The sequence below is a fragment of the Apiotrichum porosum genome (genome assembly GCF_003942205.1).
Source record: "Apiotrichum porosum strain DSM 27194 chromosome Unknown scaffold_1, whole genome shotgun sequence".
Classification (NCBI taxonomy): Eukaryota; Fungi; Basidiomycota; class Tremellomycetes; order Trichosporonales; family Trichosporonaceae; genus Apiotrichum; species Apiotrichum porosum.
This window is the reverse complement of record NW_021167108.1, coordinates 746,989-774,638: the sequence shown is the minus strand read 5'-3', so window position 1 is coordinate 774,638 and position 27,650 is coordinate 746,989. Positions and strand designations below refer to the sequence as shown.

General features: G+C 59.2%; 5 protein-coding genes across 5 annotated transcripts; 2 read left to right on the top strand and 3 right to left on the bottom strand.

Annotated features, from left to right (window-relative positions):
- Positions 1 to 732: 732 nt before the first annotated feature.
- EHS24_000258 (uncharacterized protein) lies at positions 733 to 2,614 on the bottom strand (the record flags this gene model as incomplete). The annotated part of the gene is made up of 3 exons (XM_028616093.1): positions 733 to 1,996; positions 2,066 to 2,217; positions 2,462 to 2,614. 3 exons carry the CDS (start codon positions 2,612 to 2,614, stop codon positions 733 to 735), a joined length of 1,569 nt encoding a protein of 522 aa, XP_028479950.1.
- A 1,734-nt stretch (positions 2,615 to 4,348) lies between these two features.
- SYM1 (Protein required for ethanol metabolism) lies at positions 4,349 to 5,884 on the bottom strand (the record flags this gene model as incomplete). Its single annotated transcript, XM_028616092.1, has 8 exons — positions 4,349 to 4,489; positions 4,981 to 5,008; positions 5,053 to 5,087; positions 5,131 to 5,198; positions 5,242 to 5,393; positions 5,607 to 5,667; positions 5,725 to 5,746; positions 5,810 to 5,884. 8 exons carry the CDS (start codon positions 5,882 to 5,884, stop codon positions 4,349 to 4,351), a joined length of 582 nt encoding a protein of 193 aa, XP_028479949.1.
- Positions 5,885 to 8,436: 2,552 nt separating this feature from the next.
- Positions 8,437 to 10,975, top strand: EHS24_000256 (uncharacterized protein; the record flags this gene model as incomplete). Its single annotated transcript, XM_028616091.1, has 3 exons — positions 8,437 to 9,870; positions 9,924 to 10,038; positions 10,089 to 10,975. The coding sequence occupies 3 exons, from the start codon at positions 8,437 to 8,439 to the stop codon at positions 10,973 to 10,975; spliced, it is 2,436 nt and encodes an 811-aa protein (XP_028479948.1).
- Positions 10,976 to 15,643: 4,668 nt separating this feature from the next.
- Positions 15,644 to 17,316, bottom strand: EHS24_000255 (uncharacterized protein; the record flags this gene model as incomplete). The annotated part of the gene is made up of 5 exons (XM_028616090.1): positions 15,644 to 15,817; positions 15,866 to 16,150; positions 16,391 to 16,561; positions 16,644 to 17,072; positions 17,173 to 17,316. The coding sequence occupies 5 exons, from the start codon at positions 17,314 to 17,316 to the stop codon at positions 15,644 to 15,646; spliced, it is 1,203 nt and encodes a 400-aa protein (XP_028479947.1).
- Positions 17,317 to 25,217: 7,901 nt separating this feature from the next.
- EHS24_000254 (uncharacterized protein) lies at positions 25,218 to 27,394 on the top strand (the record flags this gene model as incomplete). Its single annotated transcript, XM_028616089.1, has 2 exons — positions 25,218 to 25,319; positions 25,373 to 27,394. The coding sequence occupies 2 exons, from the start codon at positions 25,218 to 25,220 to the stop codon at positions 27,392 to 27,394; spliced, it is 2,124 nt and encodes a 707-aa protein (XP_028479946.1).
- Positions 27,395 to 27,650: the final 256 nt, after the last annotated feature.

The following is a 27,650-nucleotide window of genomic DNA, read 5'->3' as shown; positions in this document are numbered from 1 at the left end:
TGGGGCTGGGAATTTGCTCCCGCCACCTTTGTTGACAGCAAAGCGTTCAAGGCCTTTCGCGACCAACCACACAACCTTTACAACGCTCGCTAATTCTGGGAACGCAGGTTGACTGGTCCGGCTAATGACATGCGCGCCGCTGGTGTTGACTGTTGACACAACTTGAGCTTCCAACTCGGATTAGTAAAGTTCGACGTGCCACCTGTAAAGTAGTCATTATGAACTACACACGCCTCTATACTTCTCCTCGATCGCCTTCCCCAACGCGTTAATGTCCTCAGTCGGTCAATGTTGGTGACCTTGCACTGCCTGTTCATCGGCAGCCATCCTCCTTCGGACAGCCACACGTCAGGGTTCCATTGTGTGTCATGGGGGTGCACGATCGCAATGTGATGGACAGGCACAGCACCTCAGTCATTTGTTGTGAATGAAACCGCCACACTCGACATGCTCATGTTTCCAAGGCCCCCGAGAGACACTTGTCCCCCGTCTGCGCGCACAGCATACCCAAATGGCACATCTGCACCCATGTACCGCACCCCTTGCTGTGTAAAGTCTATTTGCATACGCTGCATTACTGAATGGCTGCGATCCTACTGAAAGAAGAGCCTGGACGGCTCGCGCCTGTCCCCTATTTATACCTAGATGAAGAGAAACGTTGAAACGTCGTCTGAAGAGAGATCGAATCGGAGAAAAAAACGAGATCGTACAAGCAGAGAGGCCCTGCGGCCTTTACCTGCCCATGTACTTGAGCTCGAGAGTGCGGAAGATCGGATATGTGACGGCGGTGAACGCCGCGGCGAGTTCGTAGCCAATGTCACCGCCGAAGGGGTTGGCGCTACCTCCGACCTTTGCTCCAAGAGGTCCGATGTACCAGATCTGAGCCATGCCCATAACGGCGCCGACGACGCCGAAACAGAAGGCGCCGAGCGCTCCGAGGCCGATAGGGAGGAGCTTGCGGTCGTTCCAAGCCTTCTCGGCGTTGTAGCTGTCCCAGTTCGACTTGCGGAAAATGAGGTGTTCCTCGACGACGACGGTGACGAAAATGGCGAGCCAGTAGCCGAGCACAGACAAAAAGTCCTCGAGGGTAGTGGAGAAGCTGTTGGCACCGACAATGGCGACGGGGATGTAGATGGCGGTGATGACACAGGGCCAGACGATACGGGGCACGTAGGAGAGGTACTTGGTGATGACGGAGATCGACATGCCCATCGAGTAGACGTTGATGATGTTGTTGGCGACGACCGAGAGCACGAGGAGGACCATGAAGAACTTGCCACCACCCTTGAGAGGCGGGACCATGACGGCGTGGAGGAGACCGCCGAGCTCGTGGGCGTCGTACATGGCGTACCAGTTGGCGAGGGTGGTTCCGGCCTCCATGTCGGCGCCGGCGAGGGCCGCAGCGGCGACAGCGGCACCGAGCCACATGACAAGCACACAGGGGACCGAGATACCAATGTAGGTCCACATGAAGATCTTCCACGCGGGGGCTTCGGCGGGCATGTAGACGTTGTAGTCGGAAGCGAGCGAGACCCAGCCAATGCAGAAGCCCCAGATGACACCGCCAAACGAGAGGACGTTGGAGGCCTCGGCGCGGCCAACGCCCATGGGCTCGTTGACGAGGTGCTTGGCAGCCACACCGAGGACGACCAAGAAGGTGATGGCGGTGGGGATCCACGCAAACTGCTCGTACCTGTGCACAAACTTGTAGCCAAACATGCCGATCACGAGGGTGCACATGCCAATAATGACAGTGCCGGCGGCGGCCGAGAACTTCCACTCGCCAACGGCGCAGAGCGCCTGGGCACCGGCAATGGTGTTGGCGATCGACCATCCGACGCACGCGATACAGTTGAGGAAGGCGACACCCTTGGCGCCGTAGAAGCCCCACGAGAAACGCGACGAGGTCATCTGACGGAGACCAAGCTTGGGACCAAAAGTCGAGCAGAAGGCGGGCAGGATCGAGGAGAAAATCACAAAGAAAAAGACGGTGAGCCTGAAGGTGTTCTGTCAGTGACTGCGCGGGTGTCTGCCTGTTTTGAAAGGCTAGCGGTGTGTCACTTACATCGAGTCACCGAGGGACATGTAGAAGGTGAGGGGACCGAGAATGCCGACGCCAAAGGTGGGGAGCACACAGTTGGCACTCAACCAGATGGTGAGGTTACCCCACAGACGCTTGTCCGGGCGCTCATCCTCGGGAACACGCTGGATACCACGCTGAGAACGACGGTCAGCAACATGAACGGGTTAGATCAACCGTCACTTGTGAGCGGGTGAGGGTGCCTCCGCCGTGGTGCTCAATGAAAAGACCCAACGCCCAAAACGGATCTGGCCCGTGCGATGGGAAAAGCACACTTGAGCGGCGGGCCGAAGTGCCCGACTGCCCCGAGACAACAGCCACATCCACAGGCGGCACCCAGCCGCTCACAAATGACAGACAGCTTTTTTTTTCTCAACTCACAGCCTCAATGCCCATGGCAGCCTCCATGCGGCCGTTGTAGTAGGTGAACTTCTCCAGCATGGTGATGGGGACCACGTCCGAGGCCGAGGTCGAGTTGGACGCCGACACGACAGCGGGGCTGTCGGTGGCCACCTGCTTTTCAATGTCCGACATCGTTTGCACGAGGAAGGGGGGTGGGGGGGTTGGCGAGGATAGGGGGGGAGGGGGGGTAGGTGGGTAGCCAATGGCTTGGTAGAGATGTAAGAAAGTCTAGAAGTGAAAGAATGTGGGTGGGGCCATACGTACTGAGGTCGGGAGGGCCGGTATTTGTGAGTTTCGAAATCTCCACCCAGAGACCTCGTTGCACGCGGTGGCCTCTGCTGGGCCTGCTGGCGGCGGCGGCGGCCGTTGGCCGGGTCTGGCGGGAAATCTGCGCCGTTTGCCAAAGGGCTATCCGTATGGACCCCAGGGTCGTGGGTGGGTGGGTCGTCGGGCATCTCCCTGCGTGTCGCCTCAGGCTCTGCAGGCAGGAAGCAGCGTTTGGGATTGCGCGGTTCGGTGCGCAGTCCGGGAAATGCATATGCACACGAGCAAGAGCAGGATCAGCTGCTGCAGCAGCAGGCAGCAGCAGCAGCAGAAAGGAGCCAACGGCAAGAGGACACCTCGGTTGCACGCGGTGCGAGCGGGGCGGCTTTCGATAGTTATCTCTGACGGGGCGTTTTTCGATAGCTCGAAATAGCCCATCGCGGTCTGGGCGGGATGTGCACCACAGCGCCGTTGCCAAGACATGCAGCAACAGCTTCTCGAGGCGACATCGCCGGCGCGCAGTTGAGATTATCCCAAGCCCGTGAGAACCGGATCAGCCCGGTCAAGTGCGGTCAACAGCGGGGGCGGCGGCGGTCTGGGCCAAACTACTGGGCCAACCGACTGGTTACCAATTCACCAAAAACGGGTGTGGCATTTGACTGCGTGATGGATAAACAGGCGGAGCGCGGGCGCTCAGGAGGGGGGGCAGGAGGGAAGGCTGAAATTTTGCTGATAACCAAAACTTATCCTAGCGACGTCACCGCCCGCACCCCGCCACCATTCTCCACGGCATGCTATTTTGACCATTCTCATTGGCTTGGCCTGTGCCAGCCAGCGAGGGGACCAGCCAGGCCAGCCAGGCCTGCCAGGACTGCCAGGACATGTGCACAAGGGCAGTCGAAGGGGGGACGAAGGGGTCGTGGTCAGGAGGTGCAACGCTCCCTTTGTTCTGGCACAGATCACAGATCACAGATTGACAGCGATCCCACAATTTGGCATACCGACTCCACAACCGTCGCGCCGATGGAAATCGCCAGCCGACACCGGCAGGCCGTGAAAAGTGGCGACGGCCGACGTATCGCCGACAGTGTCGGGCAGTGCAGAGTGCAGACGAGGTCGTCGAAGAGGCCTCTATTGATGGTGCACAAAGGCACAGTTGGCGGCGTCCGTGGGTCCAGTAGAGTGATGGACATTGTCCGGGGGATGCCCGATGGTGGGAAGAGCGATAGGCGATATCAATGTGGGCTGCAAGTTATCACGGCGACGTAACACCACCACCGTGTCCGACCCCACCGGATCGGGGTCCATGCACTGGTGCTGTCCCGGTGGAGTCGGATCGGCATACGAGCGATGGTGTCACCATGTAATTAATAGCCGGTATCTATGCTGCTGCAACAAACTGCGACACTACTACTGCATCCCCGAGCGAACAGCAACCGAAAGCGATGGCGTGAGACAGAACACAAAAGCAAATCCGTTGGGTACGGAGCGCACAAGGATACGAAATGAGTGCGGGCGTGGAAGGAAAAGTGGAGGTGGGTGCGAAGCGCTCAAAGTATGGCATGTAACAGTCTCTCTTTGTCTCTCTCTAAAATTGTCCCTCTAACTCATCTTGATGCCCATCTCAGCGGCGTGGTGCTGCTCCTCGATACGGTCCGCCTTGGCGTTCTGCAGCGACAGGTACGCGTTCCACGGAATGTTGACAGCGTTAATCGCAAGCACACGGTACGCGGGCGGGATAATCTGAGAAAAGAAAACGGTCAGTACAGAGGCGTAGGTGCTGACAGGCTCGTCCGTCGATGGGCTACGTGACGTGATGACGCCGGCATCGTCTTGTTCTGGTTCAACTTACACCCTGCCATGTTAGCTCAGTCTAGGACCACTCGGTGTTCAACGCTCAATTCAGAAGACCCGGCCCCTCGTCCAGAACACTTCTCTCAGCCCTCAGCCCTCAGCTCGCTCTCAGCTAGCTCTTGGCTCTTGGCACTCGGCCTCTAGCCGCGCGCGGCCCTGTGGTACACGACGACTGTTGAAAGGTCCGCGCCACGGGACCTCGCCGTATGCGGGGGGGGAGGGGGGACTGTCGTCGCCGAATTGAATTGCGATATCATTCCGGCTTAGCCTACCGCCCCCGCAGCCCTAGCGTTGCTCTCTTGGCAAAGCCAGTATGCCAGCGGCTGAACTCCGGAATGGAGGAAAACAACCTCTCCAGTTACAGTACTCTGGGTACTCACCATGTTGACGGCCTGGAATGGCACAAACCTGTCCGTTAGCGGCTGGCAAGGATATCATAATGGCAGCCTCACAGCATCCAGTTGGACTTGAGTGTCGGCCAGAACGTCTTGAGGCAGGTCAGCAGGCAGGTCGGCAGCTCCAGCACTCACAGATTGCCACTTGTCCTTGACGGCGTTCATGTCCTTGCCCTCCAGCAAGGTCATCACCGTGAAGAAGGCTGCCATTAGCGCGAGTTGGTATTCGGGTCCCGTCCAACTCACTAGACAGGACAATTGGTGCGGCGACAGTCTGGTCGAGCGCGACGCGGGTGATGGTGGCTGGGATCTTGCTCTTGATGGGCAGGTTCTGGAGAAAGCGGAACCAGGTGGTTGCGAATGGCGCAAAGCATCCTCCTCCCCAGATGACGATGCGGCTGGGTTGGGCGATGTGGATGAGGCGATTGGTAGTCAAGACGAACACAACCCGCATGAGGTGGTGACAAATGAATGTTGGGACGCCGAGGGATGACATTGTTGGGTCACGCAGAGAACGAGGAAAGACGGGGGGGGAAGACGGTATACCGAAGGAAACAGAGAAGTAGAGCGTCAGCACGAGGTCAAGCGACACCAGTTGCCACCCAGCTCACCCAGTACGAGCATAGTCGTGATTCTTCCAGCCCTTCTTCTCAATACCCTGCTGGGCAATCACTGTAGTTGTTAGACGCGCTCGCTATGCGCCCGTTCGGGTTGATCGGCTGGACGCACCGTCGCCAGTCGCAAAGAGGATCTGTGTGTTTTCAATCAGCTCCACAAACAACCTGCAGTCATGAGCTGCTGATAAACAACGTACCGCCGACTGCAGCATGTTACCGCTGTAGGGGTAGCGGCTGACAAGGGTCGCATACTTCCCCAAGAGGCCAGACATGGTGGATAGGTGTAGAGGAAGGAGAGGAGTGCAGTGAAAAGCTGGTGTGTGCGGGCGGGAGGCGCGCTTGGTGTGCCGTGTGATGCTCAGCGGTGCGGTGCCTGTAGCGTGTCTGTGGGTATCTCTGTGGCCCGAGTCGTCGGCGAACTGGGTCTCTAGGGTATGCAGGTAGCTGTGTGTTAGAGTTGGGTGGTGTCGAGGTGCGAGTTGGTATTGACAACAAGAAGGTTGCTGCTTGCAAAACGTGCTAAACGAAAGGCTGGCCCGCTGTGGTCGGACCTTTTGGACGTTTGGACCTTTGTGTGGTAATCTGGTCATTCACCATGGCTCCAGCCGCGCATTTAACAGTATAACAGCGGGACAGGCAGTTCCGCGTCGTGGCCTCCCCCGGTATACATTCAGCAGGCCTTGGCACTCTCGCACTCACAGTTCAGCAGAAGTGTCGATGCCCACTGGGCAATGTCACGGAACTGGTTTTCCTGTTGCGTGGGCCCTCGCCGTGTCCATGACAATGACATGGTTGTTGTTGATTTTTGTTGGAGTCCTTTCCCCACACTTTTCTTCCCTTTGCTCCACACTCCCACATGTTCCGTGCTGGCGTCAGTGGCGGCGCAGTAACCCCACGCTCTCAAACGCACCCAACGGGGCAATGGAGGGGGCCTCTGCCTCGCTCAAGGGGAGTGTCAGTCGCGGTTGGGGATTGGGGACACTTGATACAAATGGTCAGTGCACGCGACCAACTACTCGGTTCACGGTTCATTGAACGGTAGCATGCTATACATGGCCGTTCGCCGAGGGATGATGTAACAGGCATTACCATCTCCCCAAACCCCGCCCACCCCGCCCCCTTCACCCCAGCGTTCCATCACGTACTGTAACCTTCAAGACCCAGCGAGGGGAAGGGGCGTGAAGCTTCAGCCTGTTCGACACCTGACGTGTCATGTTTGCAGTGCAGCTGTGCGACGGAGGGGAGCAAGGACAGCCGCTGGAACGATTAGAACACAGCCCCGATAAACACATGCCGTAGACTACGGAACATGCTGAGAGGTTGAGAATACAGTCGGAGAGGTGAGAGGTGAGAACCTGGGATCCTGGCAAACCGGTGTCACCGGTGTGGACCAGCAGCATAGCAAAAACGTTAACGTTGTTGGGGGGTATACACCATCATGACACGGGGGGTTATATGGCATGCCTCGACGTCGAGAGCCCAGGCCCCGCGATATTACCCACATGGCGGCCACACTGCTGCGCTGCTGCCATGCTGCCCCGCGTGCTCAAGGAATGAATTGCGCGTTGTTGGATAAAATTGTGTATGATTGTCATGGCTGCCAACATGCACACATCCGTCGCAGAACGTGCCTTTGGGGGCGACCCAGTAACGCATTCTACGCAGAGCTCTGAGAGGCAGCATATGCATGCAAGGAACGTGGAGCACACCTGCGCGCACATGTGGGCCCAGCTTGGCCAGCTGTGGCTGCAACAGGGGGGGACTTTCCGAGGCCTCCGGCGGCCGGTGCGACGGGGAGTCGGCGACGGAGCCGAGACCTGTCACTGTCGCCGGCGGGGGGAAGGAGGTGCGGGGGGACGTCACCGCTTTCAGTCATGCCGTTCGTCGTCTTGAATGGGAATGAGGGAGAGGGAACACACGAGTGTCGGCGCTCTTGTGTCTCCCGTCCCCCACGCATCCGCATTTCGTATCCACTCTCTGTTTCTCACTCTCTGTCGTTGTCTGTCTTGTCTCCATCTCCCGCTCACTACACGATCACTACACCCAACGGCCAACGAGCGAACCCAAATTCCAGCGCGTCGGAGATTCAACATCCCTCCACATCCCCCCAGCCCACAGCCCACAACGGCGGCGGCGTCGGTGGCGCACAAGCTTGACGCAGTTCAGGACAGGCGAGGACAGCTGCCAGCGATTTCCTGCGGGTGCCCGCAGGCTGGTCCATCGGGATCCTTGGCGACGACAGCGACAGCACGCGCTCTCTATCAGTCCAACGCGTCCACCTTTCTTCTCACTGCACACGACCACCCTTCCACACCCACCTCCCACTGTCTGCAGCAACGTCTGCGCAGGTCAGTCCTTCTCGACTGATCAACACCGTGACGAGTTGGTTGGGGAAGACGAGTCTGTGCGTGCCCCAAACCAGCGCGAAACAACCACCTCCCATCAACTTCTGGCGATCACTCCACCCCCACATTCCAATACTCGTCCCAGCTCGTGTCTTGTCCTGTTCTTTCCACCTTTGCCCTCTCCAACACACACCTGGCCCACACGCGCGCCCCTGCCACTCCTCCGCATAGCTCTTTAAGCACTCCCTTCTCGCGCGTGCGACCGCGAGGGCTGCATTCGTCCCACGGTCGCAGCGCGCACGTTCAACGGACACTGTCAGCGATCAGCAACGACCTCGCTCCAACCGCGGATCGCCCCCTCTGCACCACGTCGGTCACACGCCGCTGAAGAACCCGACAAGCTGTAGCCCGAAGGCAACTCATCCACCCCCATACCACCTCTTGTCCACCTCTTTCCTCCTCGACAACAGCTTGACATCATGGCGACCGCGGTGGAGCGTAGGCGACCACCCATGTCGTCACGTACCCCTTCGGTGCGGTCAGAGTCGCTCACGCCTCACGCGACACCTCCCCCGACCTCGTCGGCCCAAAGCAGCTCCAAGTTTTCCAAGCTCAAGTCCATGCTCAACAGCAACCCAGGCTTTGCCGTGTTCGACGCCCACGTCACCATCCATGAGCTTAGCAACGTTCCGCAGCTGGAAGGTCAATTCAGTGTCCGCTGGAAGTTTCGGGGATCCCGACCTCGAGACGCCGACCGATACCTCACCCAGCCTGTCCCCCGCCGCGGTGTCGTCGAGAGGCCTGCTCCCAATACCAACATGCGGACGTTGCGACCGTCCGGGTCTGTCATGAGCCTCCGGACTACGTCGACCGCGTCAACCTCCACTACAGGCACGTCAACAACGTCTGCGCTCGTCGCACCACAGAGCCTCGGCAGCAAGCCCCGCCATGCGGCATCGCTACCAGTTCCCAGTCCGCCCACACACCCCACTTCCCACCCGGTTTCCCACTCGTCGTCGATGCCTAGTCCGTTGGGACGCAATGCGACCCTCATGGCTGACCCGACGACGTCCAGACCGCCACGCCTGCGAGGCAAGAAGGGATCAGACCCTACTCCGTTGCGCCAGCAGACGGACGACAATGGACGCGACATTGTGGAAGAGCCAGAGGATCTGGGCGATGCCGAGTCGAGGAGCGATGACGCTCCCACTTCGTCGGTCCCCACATTGACGACCGAGTCCGCCGGCAGCTCGCGGGCCCAGTCGGTGCACTCGTTGACGCCTTCCCTCTACTCGGTCACACCCTCCATCAACACCACCGCGTCTGGCCCGTCTGTCAAGCCATTTCCTTCCGGGCTCGGCCTCACGGGTGCTGGAGGGGCCAGCACGCCTTCCCTCGCCTCGAGGTCGTCGACGATCCCCGTTACCGATGACCTGCGGCGACGCGTGCCGTCACGCGCAAGCACGCGGTCCGACCTGTCGCTCACCATCGACCCAACCCTCGTTGCCTCTCATAATCGCATACCAGCCGCTGCCCCTATCGATTCGAGTGAACGCAAAGGGCAGACGCCCATGTGCACAATTCGCTCCCATACCATCACGTGGGAGTACAGACTTGAAAATGTGTTGCGCGTGCCTTTGGGCAAGCCGGTGGCGGTCCCCAGCAGTGGAGGCAGCCACTCGCGCCACCCTTCGCCTACGCCCGATAAGAAGTCGCTACCGGTTCTTGGTGGCGGTCCCCAGAGTGATTCCGGCATAAAGCTCGAGATCCTGCAAGCACCGCGTGAGGGCGAAAAGGACACTGAACCCAAACTCTTTGGCTATGTCAACATTGACCTTGCGCCCTTTGCCGACAGTCCGCCTATGGCACGCAAGTTCTTGCTCAAGGACAGCAAGGCTAATGCCACTCTTCGAGTGAGTTTTTTTACCTTCTCCGGAAAATCCCTGTGTGCCTTGGTGCTAATTAGAAGGTCTCGGTCGACATGAGGTTTATTGGGGGCGAACAGGACTGGGTGGCGCCGCCAATGCAGGAGGGCCACCTCGTGGCCGTCGCAGACCTCACTGGCGAAGAATATCAGGAACGTGAGTACCGTGCCGTTTCGACGATGGGACGATGCTTACGCCCTTTACAGTCCAGCTGCTTCCCACACCCTCCATCTCGTCCAACTCGGACCTGTCCTCACACTCGGCCAACCCGCCCAGCCACCGCTCTGCTCACACTGGCGTCGGCCGGACCAAGCAGCCCCACGCGTACAAAGCCGCGTCACATGCGAGCAGGCATCGTTACAGGTCGTTTGAGCACCACTTGCAGCCTGAGCAAGAGATCAAGCCCCCACGAGCTGCGCATTCACGTTCGTCAGACTCCAACCGCTCATACCCGCGCCCGCAACGCACATACACATCGGACTTTGCTTCCTTGTCACCTACATCTCCCACCATGAGCCGCGTTGCACCCCAGGAGGTACCATACACAACGTCACCGTCGTCGACCCCGACTTTCCCAGAAACGCAGCTGCCCATGCTTGACACCAAGTTCAAGGTTGACAAGGATGCCGACGGCACCCTCGGATACTTTGAGCGCGTGCCTTCTGGTTATGGCGCGTTTGGTGCGACCCTGTCGCCCGTTACCACGCGTTTCGACACGAGCCGGATGGACGCTACTGCACCACTGTCGCCTACGTCTCCGATACTGGGAGGCCTCACGTCCCCGGAGTGGTCCCCACCAAACAACCACAACCACCACTCCCACTACCTCCTTGACGACACTGACGGTGACCTCCAGCCCGACCTTGTCATCGAGTCCGTCTTCAACCCTGCTGTTGGCGACGAGTTTTCGCCATTCACTTATATCCCAGGTGATGACGATGGCTACGATGACGGTGGCAGGGATGAGGACGACACTGGTACGCTGGACCTCGATGTGGACAACCAGGCCATGGCCATGGAACATCTCGATGTGGGACATCATGCGTGGTCGCGCCTGCGCCGCAGAGTGAAGAGCAACCCTTGCAACAAATGAGCAACATGGCAGTCGGTGTGCGAATCTCAGCCACATTCATTTTGTGCCTCCGCCACACCAAACCTTGACCCGTTCATCGACCCCATCATGGCCACGCCCACCCGGCAGAAAAATCAGACGCGAGCGACATTAAGTGGCGCACATTGTCCCCTCGTGCTTTTCGAGCTTTTCGACACCAGACCGTGCATTCCCAAACGACGCTAATATAAACTGTCCTTGCTACATATCACCTGCCCCACCGACCAACCCCATCCACATCCACATCACCCCTTGCATCATCGTCGACCGTCAAGCGACAACCGACCCCTTCCCCCCCGAACGACACGCATAGCCCTCACGCACCCGTTGCTCTCTGCTCCACCCCAACTTGTACTCCGTTTTGTACTAGAACGAATTATGCATCAATATACAGTGGCACCAGCGGCAAACCGCCTCCGCGCCCACTATGTACTTGCACTACAGCTCGGACCCGTTGCCTGGTCGTTGTCGCTAGTACGCACCACCATCCAACCATGCCCCGAGGTTGACGTGTTCTCGGTGAGAATGCCGAGTGTCTCGGCCGCGCGGGGGGCGCGGGAGCGACCGATCTTTTTGCCCGTCAGCCCCCCCTGGCGCACGCTTTCCTCTCTCAGCCTGATCCAGTGTTCGAACAATGTGGTCGTCATCGGGCAGTGGATGCGCGTAGCGACTAGACGGTCATTCAGGTTACACGGGCATCTGCGCAGCCTAGCTGTGCCGGCTTGCAAGAGGCTAGCGCCGGCATCCCGGCACGTCGGCACGCGATGGGCTTGGCACTTTGGGGTATTACAGGGCAAAACGAACGGAAAGAGTGGAGTGGGGTGTGCAAATTGACCCGCGGTAGAACTAGGATTGGATGGGTGCAGACGGGGGAGACATTGTTGTTGACAATGATTTGCCTATCAGCAACAGACGTTGCGATTAGGTTTACATTATAAATCAATGCCAATTCCATCGATAGGTTCTAGGGCTTGTACAAACCCTCTGATCCTCTGAGATGGCCTCGTACTACAAACGGGGTGTGTAGGTCGGTTTTGAGCACTGGGTACAGTAGGTACAGTACACGAGACGTAGTTACATTTGCACTGATGTCGCAGAACCCCCATGAGGGATGCTGGGGTCGGAGTCAGTCGCCGTCTGACGAAGAGGTATCATGGATAGGCGGTCCGGGGCGTCAAAGGCGCATAGATCTATCAGCCGTGTGCTCTTCGAGACAGTTTAGTGACACATGCTGACAGTGGAAGTTGGCCGGTTGGCTAGGTTTGACAGGCTCGATAAATCTCGGCTCGTGTGGCACCCTGGCCTCCCCGCGTTACTGTTTATTGGAGTCTATGCCAGCGACAGATAAAGCGTGCCCTTCCCGCAAACCCAAAGTGTAGATAACAATAGAATTGTGTGCGTGTCGCCATCGTACTTACTGTGCAGTACCCCTCCCCGCCTCATGTGAGCATGACAGCGCCACAAGAGGCTGATCTCTCCCAACCGCGTGATGCGTGGCCCTCCGACGACTCCAATTGCCCGATAGTTCATAACCCGAGCCCGCAAGGTCCATGGCACGCGTGGCCTGATGAACCCCGTTCGGGAGTGGCGGGAGGGACATCGGTATGCGGTTCATCAACATTGGCTGGAATGGAGCAGCGAACAAAGTTGGGTGGCGGTGAGGCGGCGACTGCAGGTGGCAGTGCGGTCGCCGGTTGCGAGTATGTACCCAAAACATGCCACCCATTAAACCACTTTGGTTGATTTTTGATGGCGGCTCTGGAGTCGTCGACGTGCTTCTCAAATCGGTGGTAGCTATGACGTCGCATTCCCTCCCCTCTGTGCACCGTCCATGTCGTGCGTCGTGGAGGCTGCTTCACCACAACTGGGTTTTCCCACCCGGGTGCCTGTGCCGCTTGCCCCCTCGCCCTGCTCCGCATTCTCCGCATCCTCCGGCAACCTCCGCTATACTCTTTTCCAAGCCCCCGTAACCTACGATGGACCACCATTGCCACTGGGTTGCTGATCGCTGACCTCTTCGTTACCCGCAGCGGCGGCGGAGGGTTGTATTCACGCGTTGATGTGGCAGAATTATCGACTGTTTTTTGTTCCATTTTTCAGCATCACGCCATTCCACTGTCGACACGTTTGTGCGGCGCCTTTAATCAACCGCAAACTACGCAGGCGCATGACGCAGGGGGGCCCAAGAACCGTTTCCGGAAACCGGAATGGCACTGGCTCGGATATTAATGGACGACGGCGAATGCAAAGACCGGAGCGGAGATCGGCATGAACGGATCCAGGTGTCGACGACAACGTTGCCGACGGCTAGCAGCCTGGTGTCCCCGGGCCGCCTGCACGCAGTGTATGTGTACCTCTCACTCGGAGCCAAGGCGCTAGCCTGTAAAGTAAGACACGAGGAACGCCCGCCTGCATCTACGGGGGAAAAAGACTCGTAACCTTCCTCGTTCTCTTCGTCCAAGGCGTCAGTGGCGTGGCGCGGCAGTGATTCCCCACCCCGGGTCTGCCGTTCTCTATGGCATTGGTCTCCGGCTGCAGTACATTCGGATAGGACGGCGTTGTTCCAATTGGCGCTGGTAGACACCTCCGCAGGTCCATTGGGGTCCGTTTTCTCTCCCCCGGCTCTCGCGTCGTGAGAGCACGTCTAGCAGTAGTGTCAGGCCGTTTGCTACGTGTGTATGTCGGTGTGGCATGTGGCGGCGAGATTCACACGTGAAACTGCACACCAATTATCGGCAATGACGTTCGTCGTCCCACATAAGAGCCAAGCCTGCCACACACGATGTGCTCCAGTTTGCTTTCGAAGCGGCGGAGATCCGGACCCCACCACCCCTCCGTCAGATCAAGCTCAGGCCTGACCCCGACACCTCCTGCAGTAGGACACAACTACAGCTACCATTGACTCTGCGTCCGCGGCCCACGAAGTGTGTGGGACCTGCTCCCCGGTCGCCGGGGCCTTTACAACGAGACCCTTTTCGGTGCCCGACTCCAGCAGGCAGTATGGCTGAATCGGACTGGGCAGGTCGCTGCGGTCGGGGACGCTGGGCTGCGGTACCCCGCCTGTGGCCTGTGGCCAAGAGACATTGGAGCGAGGCTGGGAGGGGGCCTACGTAAGTGGTTGTGCGTGGCGAAGGTGATGTCGATCTCCAACAATCCCCAAGTGTGCGTTTCTGCTCCACGTGGTGACAATTCAGTGCAGGCAATGTGGTGTCGTAGTCGCGAGCAGTCGGCAAGGTGCGACACAAGGGTGATGGCGTCTCATGATCTTTGATTGCGTAGAGCCCGTGATCCAATGATTCATAGATTCGCAAGTTTCTCAGTCGCCGGCCGTGCCAGAAATCGCCACAAAGTCAGAGTCCGGACCCTGGTGGCCTGGTGCTTGGTGCTGTGAACTTTGAATTGGCACGCTTGGTGAACTTTGTGGGAGCTCGATGGACCCTTTGGCGGACCTGGTTAAACTTTGAACTGTGCGCATCCACCGCAACACCGAGCCCAGAAGGCGGGCACGGAACCGCCAACGACGACGCACACCAACTCTGTCTCCCACCGAGAGACGGGGATCTCCTTGGCCAGCATTAAGGAGAGGGGGGGGAACTCAGGACGACACCGCGAAGTGGGTGCCTTAGCCGACGCACGCACCACACCGAGTGCTCCCTTGCATAGACCTCTCACTCGCCCCGACTGACGTACGTCCCAAGCCACGAGCCGAAAGGGAAGAAGCTCGGTGCTGCGCTGCGGAAGTAGGGAGGAGATGCCGTCGTCGCTCCACGACGTGCGGATGCATGGCGACAAACGAGGAATTTAAGTGGGCAGGTTCCAGCGAACCGGTAAGCGTGGCGGCAAACAAAGTGGCGGATTTGGCAACCTTTGGTGTGGTGGGTTATGCATTGTGCAAGACTCAAGTTGTGGAAGAAAGGCACTGATCACTGAGCGGCAAATCAATGCATTGAAGCTGTTGGCATTGAGACGCACGAGCGAGAAAATCAACATATAAACAAGGAGGTAAAAAAACACAAAAAAAGTGGGTGACGAACGACACAAACCGATACGAGTGAGACCACCAGTGGCGGAAGCCAGCAGGAGAAGCCAACCCGAGATATTGGATCGGCGGCAATTAGCGCGTTGCCTGTAATTGAGACACTATTATCGACCGAAGCCGATAGACCAAAATAAGGGGCCAAAGAGAGAGGGGGGAACGAAACGAAGTCTGAAAAGAATCCATGGGGTTCAACGAAAGGGCGAAGCCGAGCCGCGGCTCTTGATGTCTAGTTTGGAAGAGGAAGCGCAATAAGGGTGGTTGGGCGATATTAGGCGCCAAACGAGAGCAAAGGCGCCGGCAATATGACCGGGGTGGCGAGGGCCGGTACACGCCCTTTGGAGCAGTGTGCTCACAAACGTAAGGGAATTTACTGGCCATATGTCGACCAAAGAGGGTCAAACACAGGACCCCCCCTCGCAGAGTGCAGAAGGGTTACCATGGAGGCAGGATGGTGTCGCGGAAGAATCGTATATGCAAGGCCTGCGAGAGAGAGAGAGAGAGGGTGGGCGATCTCCGTGAGGTGGGTGGCGCAAGGTGGACCATTGGACTTTTATCCAAGGGAAAAGGGGGCGGGTGTGGACGGGAGTGGGTGGAGTAGTGTTACGGGGATGCTAGTGGCGGGGTTGTTGCTCACGCCAGTGATTCGGGGGAAAAGCAATCGGGTTCGGGTTTGTGGGTAAGGGGTTGGTGTATGCTGCACCCGTAGCGGCAAACGCTGCTGCTGACGTCGATGCAGCGGCCGACGCTGCAAAGGTGGTCTGCTGCTGGCCGTGCTGGACTGCTTGCTGCGGGGGTGGTCAGGGCTGAGCGCCGACTGACGCCGCCCAACTCACGTCCTGCTGGCCCCAGGTAGTAACCTCGCCGTCTGTGCGCGGGACATATGCCACGCCGCTGCCGGGAGGCGCGCCATGAGCATATCCTCCAGAAGACGATGGACCTCCGCCGCCACCGCTCGAGCTTCCGACGGCCGAACGAGGCAGGTTGTGCGGAGGCGGGACGGCAGGATAGACGGTCGACTCGTACCGCACGGGGTAGGCCGCGTTGTGAGTTGAAAGCGCGTGTGCGCGTGGGTCTGTAGGGAACGGCGCAGACTGGACGTATGGGGAGGCCGATGGCGCCTTGAGATTGTGTTAGCATGAGGAACAAAATAAAGGTCAGATGGGGAGCCAAAACAGCCATTTGGCGCTTGCGCGACGCGAGGAACAAGCACGGGGAGACGATAGACGCGACGCGGCCGACGTCTGACTTTAACCGCGGTGCTTTTGCTCTCTTGACATCATGCGTAGTCTTCTTGGCACCACATGTCTCGCGCGTAACACAATGACCGCACGCAATGGAAAGGAGGGCGGTAAACTTACCGAAGAGGAAGACAGGAGGCGGCTGCGGGACGAGCTCGAGCTCGAGCCACGCTGGGGGTGACGCGTAGGGTCCTGCGCGGCCCACTTGTCCTCGCCGACAATCGTGCCAAACTGGTATAGTGGTGGTGGGTACGACGATGGCGCCGACGTGCTTCCTTCGGCGGCGGGGTCCTGCCAAGTCAGCTGGTACAGCGTTAGGGGAGAAAGCGAAATATGTATTTGTGACTCCAAGATGTGGACGCTGGAGACTCACGCGAACAAAGTCGCCTGGGTGTGACATTGTGCGGCCGTGGGACGACGAGCCGACACGAGGAGGAGATACCATCCCGGCCGACTGGACGCCATACACGCCATAGGGTGCAGCTCCCGACGCGGGTTCCTGCTTGATGTCGCCTCCCATCCAAGGACCCACCTTGGGAGGTTCTCCACCGGCTGTTGGGGGAGCACCGAGAGGACCACCTGCGGACCCAGGGTCGCGCGGAGTGTAGTTTATGCGGACAGCATAGAGCTGGCGACGGAGGTCGGCGTTCTCATCGCGCAGGTATGCATTCTCTGCAGCGAGTTGGGCAACATCCTTTGACTCTGGCGAGTAGGCGATTCGCGAGCTCGCGTACGCCGCGGCGCTTACTTGACGGCGCGCTTCCTCGAGTTGAGCGGTGAGCAGAGCAACCGAATCCTCGAGCTGAAGATGAGAGGTCAGTCACTGAGAGTAATAGGACGTTCAGACTTGGCATTGTGCGCTGGATTTGACGCAGACAAGGCACACAGAACGAGCTACTCACCGCCTTGAAGTGTGCCTTGCGCTTTTCGCGGTGTCGGCGCTGGGCTTTGGCATTCCGCGAGCGGTTGTCGCCATCATCTGGTCCACCCAGCGCGGCGCCCGACGGTGTTCGTGTGTGAGGCGCCGAGCTTGAGCTCTGCATCATCGCCGCGACGCCGCCTCGCTCTGGTTCTTGATCTGCCTGAGGCGGAGGGTACGGGCAGTACTGCCCTGGAAGGACGTCGAAAGAGAACGGCGCCCGCGGAGTAGGGGGCGGAGAAGGGAGAACGAACGATACAGTGGCCGTGGAACACACGGTTGTTGTCGCGGGGTGTTTATATGTCGAGGGTGGAGGGGGGCGCAGATGGACTGATCTGCCACAGTGGCACTTTGACGCCTCTTCTGGCTGTTATGGAGTGAGGTGCCGAGGAGTGGGCGCGGCGCAGTCTTCTGCAGCGAGCGATATCTGGTGACCAACAAAGTGGTTGGGACAGGGCGGCTCAAACGAGTCGAGGTCGTTGGCGGGGGTATGATGGAAAAGAGAGAAGCAGTGGGAGAGCAATGGGAGACTCGAGTCGACGGGTAGGACGATAAAAAGAGAAGAGAGGAGAGAAAAGAGGAGTGAGAGGAGAAGAGGGATTGAGGAGGAGCGAAGAGGTCAACACGGCTGGCTGGGCCGATGAAATGCTAGCTAGACGCTATGATGCACACCCCGACCCGCGGGGGCTCTTGATGGCCGCTGCCGGCAGAGCAGGCGGACGTTGCATGCGGCGGGCGGGTTCGCGGTTCGTCGCTCTCGTCTCTCTGTGCAGGTGTAGTTCTCTTGTCCCTCTTGGGTCGCTCTCTCTCTGGCGCGCGCTCTCTCTCTCTCTCTCATGTTCTGCCGTTGAAAGAGTGGGTGTGCATGGGGGTCCCTTTGAGATGGCTCTCGGCCCTCGCATGGCCCTCGCGGTATCCCTCTCGCTCCCCACTCCCCCCTCATGTCGGCCATGGCCCATTCCGGCCCCGCGCAGAGCCCGACGCTCTTCAATAGTGCTCCCGGCCTGGGGGGTTGGCGGGGGGGGGCAGGCGGTCGCGGGTGGTTTGCGGGTGGGTGCGGCAGGCTCGGCTGGGCGGGGTGGGCTTCTCGAGATCTGCTGCTCATCCGAGGATCGAAGAGGGTGCAGCGCTCGGGGGTTTTGGCGGTCGATCGCATCGCCAGGGCGGGAGGCGTGAAGGGGTTGGTTACAGCAGCCAACAACCTCGCATCATAGGTACACCGGCCACGCAAGCAACAGGCAGAGCAGAGAGAGGTAACAGACAGAGGCAGGCTGCTGTTGCAGCAGCAGCAGCGGCACGTACACCCACCGGGCTACCCGATGCAATGCCGGTCACCTGCAACGACTGCTCTCATCCACGGTTGAACCGCCAGGGAGTGAGTGGCAGAACCACCCACGGTACTCTCGCCAGCTCTCTCTCTCGCTTGCACCTGCTGCAGTCCCCCCATATGGCCAAGCCCCGCTCCTCTGCTGAAGTCCTCCGCGCCTGACCTTTCTGTCAGCGGACCTTTGTCCCTACGGCAGCTGCCGCAACCGATACGGCTCCAGCTTTTTCCTCCTGTCCCTTCCCTTACAAAGCATGCACACACACACACCCAGATACACAGTGACCCTCTGCTACATTTCCAAGGGAGATGCGGTGAGGGCGGAGCGTTCCAGACTGTGGGGGTCATGAGCCCGCACCGCACTAGCGGGAGCGTGCCCAGTATCAGGGCCGCTGGACAGTGTTCTCGTGTTTTCAAAGCTGGCGAGCAGCGACTTTAACGGCACCCGACCACGTCGGTTGGTAGAGGATCTTGGGGCAAGACGCAGGCAAGCAAATTCCAACACGACCCAGTCCATTGAACTGGTTGCAAACAGTTGAGGACTGGTTGACAAGCAAGTACTCAGCTGTCAGCTGGAGGGAAAAGGGCCAGGCTGGAGCCTCGAGTGGGGGAGGACAACGAGCGCACTGCTGATCCAAGGCACCTTGTTTCTCGTAGCCCAAAGGAACGTTCGTCTCCTGTGGACCCGCGTACTCTCCTCGCCCTTTGTCTGCTGGCTATCTGCACAGATTGAGTATGATATCAGCCAGGGAGCAGCGCGGGTTCAGGTGTGGCTGCCAGTTACACCGAGACAAGGTGGCTTGGAAAGGCGTTGTCGGAAGTCATGTTCCATCCCTACCGGCCTTCTACAGAGTTTGTTCTCTGCCACCAACCACAGGCCCTACGTTGACGCGCGATCTATTGCACTGTACACGGGCCAGCATCCCTCCCTGCCCACCTTTGCTTGCCACAGTGTTGTGCCCGCCCCACCCGCAGCTGTTCTGGGGACGGAATAACTATCTTTTCCCTTGCAATGGGTGGGGGGCTGGCAAGAGAACGATTCGAGTAGCCCGTGTGGAGCTCTGCCATTCCTTGTCCTCTGCGCCACTACGAGCCAGAATACCAGAGTTGCTTTGTCGAAACACGAGACAAAAAAACAGGCGGAAGAGCACAGACTGCCCGAAACCCCTTACACCGTCTTACCAGATAGAGCAATGGTCTCGTGTAGCGCTTCCCGTCGCCGACCCCTTCAGCCGTCTACTCCTTCATCCTGCTTTCTTCTCTGCTCTGCCTTTCCAGCTCACACCGGAATTGCGGGACCCGCCCCCTCCCCGACTGCTATGACGTTGCCAGGATCGAGACTGATCAGTGCTCTTCACCTATCGCTTGCCTTTCAGGACTGGTGTGTCTAATAAAAGTCTGGCGCAAAGACCGCAAGACCCACAGAAAAGAGACGTGGTGGCGTTGTGCGGGTCTGGTTACTAACTGTGCATGTGACCTGGTCGTTGCGCACGCTTCCATGGTTTCTGGCCCCACAAAAGAAAGGGTGGCGAGGCAGTTGACAGCATGACAGAGGCAATACGCTTGGCGAAAGGGCACGGGGGCAGAGAAAAAAAGAGTTCAGAAAGAACCATCGCAGGGGTTCGGAGCACGTCACAGTCGGCACTCCATTCAGGCAGAATGGACGGTAACCCGATGGACGGACGGTACGACTGCCGTCTTGATTTGCCCCAGACGGCGCACGATCGGCAGTCCAAGAGTCCAATCCGAAGGAGCCGTGGTTTGGCAGCAGGCGTTGCCCGTTGCCGTTGCCGTGGAGAAGAGGTCTTTATGGATACGGCCTCGCGACCACGATCATATGACGTCGGCCTTTTGGCTCAATTATTGGAGTGTGGTGCTTATTGGCTTGACCAAGAGTTTTACAAACAGATCTTTGCGTGAGAGCCGTGGAGTCAAGTTCATGACTCGGAGATCGCAAGCGAGTTGGCCTGTATTCTTGGAGTGGATGTTCATCACGATCTGCACAGCCCGTTCATCATTCCGGCACGATTGATGGTTGCCCTGTATCCCTCATGCCCGCCGAGCAAAGTGGCGCCCGGCAGAGTTTGAGTGAGGCGTTGTCTCGGTGGATCGGCAGGGCAAGGAAGGAATGGCCTGCACAGAGCTCTTGACCTTTACAGAGCGTTTGACCTTTCACTGCAAACATCTGGTCGATCGCCATAGCGTGCGAGAGGACGATGGCGGGAGCGAGCGGGCTGTCCGAAACGCGGCGGAGCTTCCGATGCTGCGCCGAGAACGGACAAACCCCACGGAGTTGGTGCGGGCTGGCGCTGCCGGCACCAAAGTCAATCAAACCGAGGGTCTGTGTGATCGACACAAAAAAAGGCATGGCCGACTGCTTCTGGTTTCCCAGGCAAACGTCGACGACGTCGGTAACCAGCCGTGGCGCCGTGGCACTCGGAAACTGGTCCCACAACCACTCGTCCACCAACCACCACCAGCCAAATGACACGATGTATGCAAATTCACACCGATGTGGCCTTCCCCAGAACCGTTGCGCCGGCTTCCCAGAGTCATAGCACCCTACGTTTCGATCGAAACCATCTGCGGGCCTGGTATCTCGGCATCGGTCGCCCTGTATGACGATCACCTCTCTCTCACTGGCAGGCAGTGTGGCACAAGTGGTGGCCGAATCACACAACCTCACACAGACGGCAGTCAGTAGTCGGCCATTCTCTTCCTACACTTTCCATTGCCATCGCTATCCCTCCCACCCCCCCTAAACTCCACTGCATCCTGTGTCCGCCCTGAGGAACAAGTGGCTGGATGACGGCCCCACTTTCTGGTCGTTCGTTGCTGCCGTCCCTGCTCCGCGGCCTCTTGTTCGGACCGCTGTCTGATACGAAGGCCCTCGCGGGAATGTCTGAAACGACCCGACCCGATGGACCTCGTTGTGGCTCCGCTGCTGGATCTGGCCTGTGGGTTGGGGAGGCGGGCCCAGCCGAGAAGGGCATGTCGGGCGTGTACCATGTCCCATGTGGTGTGGACACCCCGCATCAGCACATGACAAGCCTGACACACTCAGTTCCCACCTGTGGAAAAGCTGGCTCCCACAAACTCACGCGGTCCCACTTCCCTGGGGGCCTTTGTCTCCGCGGCGGTGCGGATGTCAGACCACAAGGACCAAAAACAGGTACGTTGTTAGTGAATCTGGGTTCCTTTCTGGAGCAACCCTTGTCCGGGCCGTCAACAAAGACCACCCTCATCCACCCAGCCACAGACACTGGTGCACAACGCCACCCCACCTCTCCATGTCGGCACACCTGCCACTCGATAATAGGTGCGAGGAACCATGTGCCTGAGGCACGGCGGAGAAGACAACGACTGCCGGAGCGGGTGGCGGTGGCGGTTGCGGTTGCTGTTGTTGTTGTGCGGCTATGGTCATGCAAAACGCGCGGATACGGTACCTTCCAATGCGGCGGAGAAAGATCAATGGATTGGAGTGTACTTTGTGTGTGTGTGTGTGTGTGTGTGTGTGTGTGTGTGTGTGTGTGTGTGTGTGTGTGTGTGTGTGTGTGTGTGTTTGTGTGTGTGTCTGTGTTGTCAGAGGTGCAAGCCGTTGAGGACCTTGGCGCAACCGATGTTGGCCCCCCTGCTCCTTTCGACGTTCTTCAGGGCAGTACATCGTCCTGGACAGCCCAGTGCAGTGCAGTGCAGTGGCTCGCGACTTGTTTTGCAAGCGAGGAAACTAATACGACCAAGGCCGGTCTGGCCACCTTGGGCAAGCACTGTGGTTGCTGCCACGATATCTGAGCAAAGCACCAAAAAAGACGCTACGGACTGCCGTGGCACTCAACTGTGGCCATCGGGTATTGAACACTCCGAGCCATAGCAGATGAGCCGTGCATGACGTTGAGCGGGGCCTGACCGTCAGTTAATTGTAGCCTGGACAGCGGGACATGCTTGTTGAAACAATGAATTCGACCACATGTTGGGTGGCAGGCTGACATCAGTACCTCAACCTGGACCTGTCGTGCTGCTCGTTGCTGATCGACAACCCGATACGGACGCGACTTGTTTATCTATCCAGTTTTTTGCCTGTCACAAAGTTGTTGATACCTGCGGAAGTAGCCAAGCAGCAGGTCAAGCTAGCGGACCTGATGAACCAACCATGCCGAAAGAGTCGGACGACGAGACACGAGACAGACACCGGGTACCCGGTTGGGTCTGTTGTTTGGCGTCTCAGCCACTTGTTCCGTCGTTTTCAGTCCCGCCATCTGTCCGTGTGTCTGTCTGTGTCATGTCTCACAGCCGTCAGTGTTGTTGTTTTGCAGAGGGGCGTGGCGCGGATACAGGCGGACGGGTAGACGAGCCGCCGGCATGGGCTTGGCACCATAGTAACTGGCTACACAACACGACATTGGCGGCAAGCTGGCAAAGGTGGAGTTGTTGATCGCGGTTTTTACATCGGGTGGCCCACCCGTCCGGCTCTCAAACGGTGGCAGTGAGGCTGTGTGTGAGTTACCCATGCTGCTTGTGTTCATGTGTTTGTGTTGTGGCACACCGTGCGTCTTGATCTGAACGCTTGCACACATCGAATAGAGCCAGACACTTAAAGTGTTCGTGTTCACACAACGCTTACCCAAAAACGTAATTCGTGGAATGCAGACCGCACCACTTGCGGTTATCAAAGGACCAGTGGCTACACGAACGTACGCAAGTCCGTTCCGCTACAAATATGGGGTGTTTGCCGTGTTGGTGTGGTGTTCTGACGCGGCTTGCGGGATCGCAAAGAATACGATAATATTGCCGCGGCAGCAATGCGCCACGGCACTGCCCCGAGTGCTTGGGTGTGCCAAAAGCTTGACCCCCCACCCACCCCGCGATTACCACAAGCTGTCATCAATGCGCGTTGCAGGGAGACTTATTCCAAGGTATCGTGTTGAAGAAGCCCAGCAAACCACAACCATAAACCATGCCAAACAAGCTCTCTTGTGTACTTGCGTCTGCAGTGTCACGCGGCGGACCAGGTTTGTCCCAGCCATTCCTCGAGGCTGGGAGGGAGAAGGGACAACTTGTGGGGTTTGGTGAACGAGGGTGTGACCCAGTTCTCTTCACACAGTTGCTGACCGCCGTCTCGGGGACGCCGTCGTGGGGAATGTCTACAGCCATAATTTGACGGGTGCGTTGTCGTTTCGCTGCCGTGGGCTTTGACATCGGCATGTCATCTCTGCTGGATTGACCCAGGACTGCAGCTCCCGGACATTGTGAGGCTCAAAGAATCGGAGGGGCCCTGTTCCGATACAGTACAGTTCACGCGTGACGTTGCGGTATGCTCCATGCTCCTCGCTTGTGACCCCCCCGTCCTCGGATCGTTGGCGTCGTTTCTACCATTTCGAAGCGTCCACTTTGGTCGGAAAGGAGTGTGACGGGCGTGACAATCCCGACTCCGACACCATCTGGGGTCGTTTGTACATGGAGTTCGCACTCTTGTCTCGGATCATTCAAATGCTGCTTAATCAGACCCACTCGTCGTCGTACTTCGCTCCACCACGTTCATGAACCTCTAAACCAGAAGCGACGCTGGTTCACCATCGTCCCGCTGTAACACTACTACTACGACGTTTCATGGGGTGGAGTACGATATCAGGCGGTAGTGAAGTGACAGTAGTGGCACGCTTGGTGTACCGAAGTGTCAGCTTGCTACCCGGCACTATGCGCAACACCATGTGTCTGACCCTTGTACTAATTTAGTACGAGACACGGGCTTGGAGGACCGGTTTGAGCTGAGCGAGGTGTGTGTAGTGCGGGTCTGTCTTCATCTGCACATATAGCCTCCTCTACAGTTGAACCGCGATCCAGTTGGGGAGTCCGAGTGTCCCCACTGCACCATAGTGGCGACTTTGTCTGACAGCCCAAGTATGCCGAGGTTTCGTTACGCAGACCCACTCGGGAGAATCATTTTGAAGCTCGCTAACAATTTTGCCTTGTGTCTTACCTGGGTGTTATCATCCTGAGGTTAAGAACTACGCCGACACCGGTCGTCCGCTGCGGAAATCAAAAGACCGATGTCGATACTAGATTGATTAGACATCGCAATAACGTGTACGGCCACCGACGGCGACCGTGATCCCCACTGAAACCTGGGCCCACTGGCAGGCCCTCCCTCTCCCTGCAATGGGACGCTTCCTAGCTTCCTCAGTCTCTGGCTTCTTAAGCGGCCGAGTCTGTCCCCATGCACGCATCCACGGCCACTGTGAAGGGTCACCAATGTCCGTCTGTCCGTTCGATTCCTGGGCGTGCACGGTGGCGTCCTGTAATGTCCGCACATTTAGGTGGCCGAACGGGGCCGTCGGACCTCCACCCGGCACTGATGCAGAGGAGCGCTTAGCGAGCGTTGTTTTCGCACTTTGCTCTTGCATATAACCATCTCCGAGCTAGTGGTGCGCGCAACCAACCTTGTTACAGACGAACGGCTTGAAATTCGTGCACTTTGTGGACAGAAATTTAACGACCCACGCCCGCCAAGAGAACGCCCAAACGACGCGTTCTGGGCCCATCGTGCGATTCGAGAACCCCTTTTGCCGGCTATTTGCTCCCAGCTCCGCACGGCTTCTGCGACCTCCACTTTGGACATCTTGTCATTCTCATCCCCACCAACAACGCCCCCGGCCATGCGACAGCGACCGCAGTCCTCGCCACCCGCAAGTCCCACAAAGCACACGATGGACGCGCCCCGCGTCGCCGTCGTCGGCTCAGGCCTCGCCGGTCTCGCCGCCGCGTACCTCCTTCGAAGGGAAGGTGCAGACGTGTGGCTGATTGAAAAGGTGCGTCATGTCTTGGCGTTGATTCAATCAAACCTGGGTGTCATGTTTCGAAGAACAGCTCGATACAGCATGTGCCATCCAGCTCTGTTTCAAAGCTCCTTCACGCAGCTGCAGCAGGACATGTGTTGACGCCATCACAGTCACAGCGTCTCGGATTCCATGCGTGGAGCATCGAGCTGGACAGGCCCGTGAGCGTCGAGGTGCACAAGGGCAAGGCCAACTTTCGTCGCAGTCCGAGCGCCAACTCTGGTCTCGTCGCCGACGTCGGCTGCGACGGCAGTCTCGGTCTCTCTGGCCTGGGCGCTACACCGACGGGGCTGTCTCTGTCGCCCACAACAGCACTGAAGGCGGCCCCATTGCCATCCCTCGTCGCTGCCAAGTCGGGCGCGACGAGCACAGGGCACAAGACGGCCGTCGACGTGCCCATGCGCTCGTTCCAAGGGGGCTACTACCCGCTCTTGATCGCGCTGTACACCCACCTCGGGCTTCCCTTGGCTCCTCAGCGTTTCACATTCAGCTTTTCGGCGCTGCGCACGCGCGGACACGCCCACGGACACGGCCACGCCGGCCGCGCGGCCCTGCGTCCAGCCGACACTTACTTTATCCACGCCGGCTCGTCTGGTGTCTCGCGCCCATCACTGCCCGGCCGCGCGTGGGCATCGCCACTGGCCCTGGTGCGCGCCGTGGTCGACTTTGTCGTGGTTGCCATATGCTACCTCGCGCTCCTTGTCACTGCCTTTTTGTCGTGGCACGGCCGCCTGCCCAAGGCATGGGGCAGTGACGCGACGTTCGCACAGGTGGTGGACGGGGTCGCGCACGTCCTCGACCGCCCCCACCGGTGGGTCCACACGCGTCTGGGACCCAGGTTCAAGGCGTTTGCAGCCGACATTGTCCTCCCGCTCTTCTCGGCCGTGGGCACCATGACCGCCGACGACGTGTGGGCTACCCCGGCGCACTATGTGCTCGACTACATCCACGCTGGTGCGGGCACGTCGCACTATGCTGTTGGTGGCGGCCGGAGCGCGCGCGATGTCGCCCAGTCGCTCGCTGCGCCTATCCGCGCGCAAGGGGACGACCATGTCCGTCTCGGCACGGCCATTCGCTCGATCCGCTACCGTGCCGCCACTGCCACTGTTGCCGCGGGCCTCACTCTCAGCCTGGACGGCGGCGACGAGCTCGACGTCGACCGTGTCGTGATTGCCACCCAGGCGAGCGCTGCGCGGGCTCTCCTTGCCGGTCTTGAGGCGAGTCTCGTTGTTGGCGGCGCACGCACCGAGGCTCGCCGCGTGGCACGGATGCGTACCGCCCTTGCCGAGGTGCGCTACCGCGACACGATCGTAGCCACGCATCGCGACGCCAGCGTCCTGCCTCACGCCTTGGATGTGCGAGACATCAACCTCGTCCAGCCGCAGGCGCACACACAGGTTGCGGGCGGCGCGACCGAGTCGACCGACATCAACATCTCCATCGACACGCCGCCACTCACGCCCACGCGCTCCCGCTCGGCCTCGAGCTCGCCGTGCCCGTCCCCGCCCAACCCGCCCGCGCAGCTCGCATCGGGTCCTGCCGGCATGGACGTGGACGTGGATGTGCTCGGCAGCGGCACGCCATACTTTTCGCCCACGGACGCAGTGTACACCATGGCCACTCACGTCATCGCCACGCCCACGGGTCCCGTGTACCAGACGACCAACCCCGTCGTCCCCATCGACTCGAGCAGCGTCCTCGGCGTCGCGAGATTGGAGCGCGCGCTTCCCCTGCGCGACGCTGCCAAGACGCTGGCGGGCCTCAGGCCGCCCAGTTCCCCCACCGCGTCGATGTCGGTGCTGCCGTCGTCGACATCCACAGACCACCCGCCCCAGCCCGCGCCCCTCATCCACCTCGCAGGCTCGTACGCGTACCCTGGCATCCCCCTGCTCGAGGGGTGCGTGGGCAGCGCGCGCCGCGCCGCCGAGGACATCTGTGGCCTCCCCGCCGCGGCGGCCGTGGGCGGCGTGGACTGGGACGCCGGCCGCGGGTCGGTGTGGGGCCGCGCGTGGCGGTGGCGACAGGCCAGGCGGGGTGGGTACTTCTGAGCAGAGCCGAGTGCCACGAGCGGAGCGAGTGCGGGGCGAGTGCGGTCGGTATGCTTGTCAGTGGAGGGTTTGTTGGGACGGCGTACGATCGTCGTTGGGGCTCGGTGGCGGGCGTGATCGGGATCGGGATCAGTCAGATAGAGACTGCGAGTGCGCGAGCCACTCGCCCACACCTGACGCCACGCTCATCACGCTCGTCACCCCTCAAAAACGCCAAACGCTGGGTGCTCGTGTCCGTCTGGCCCTGTGTGCGCCG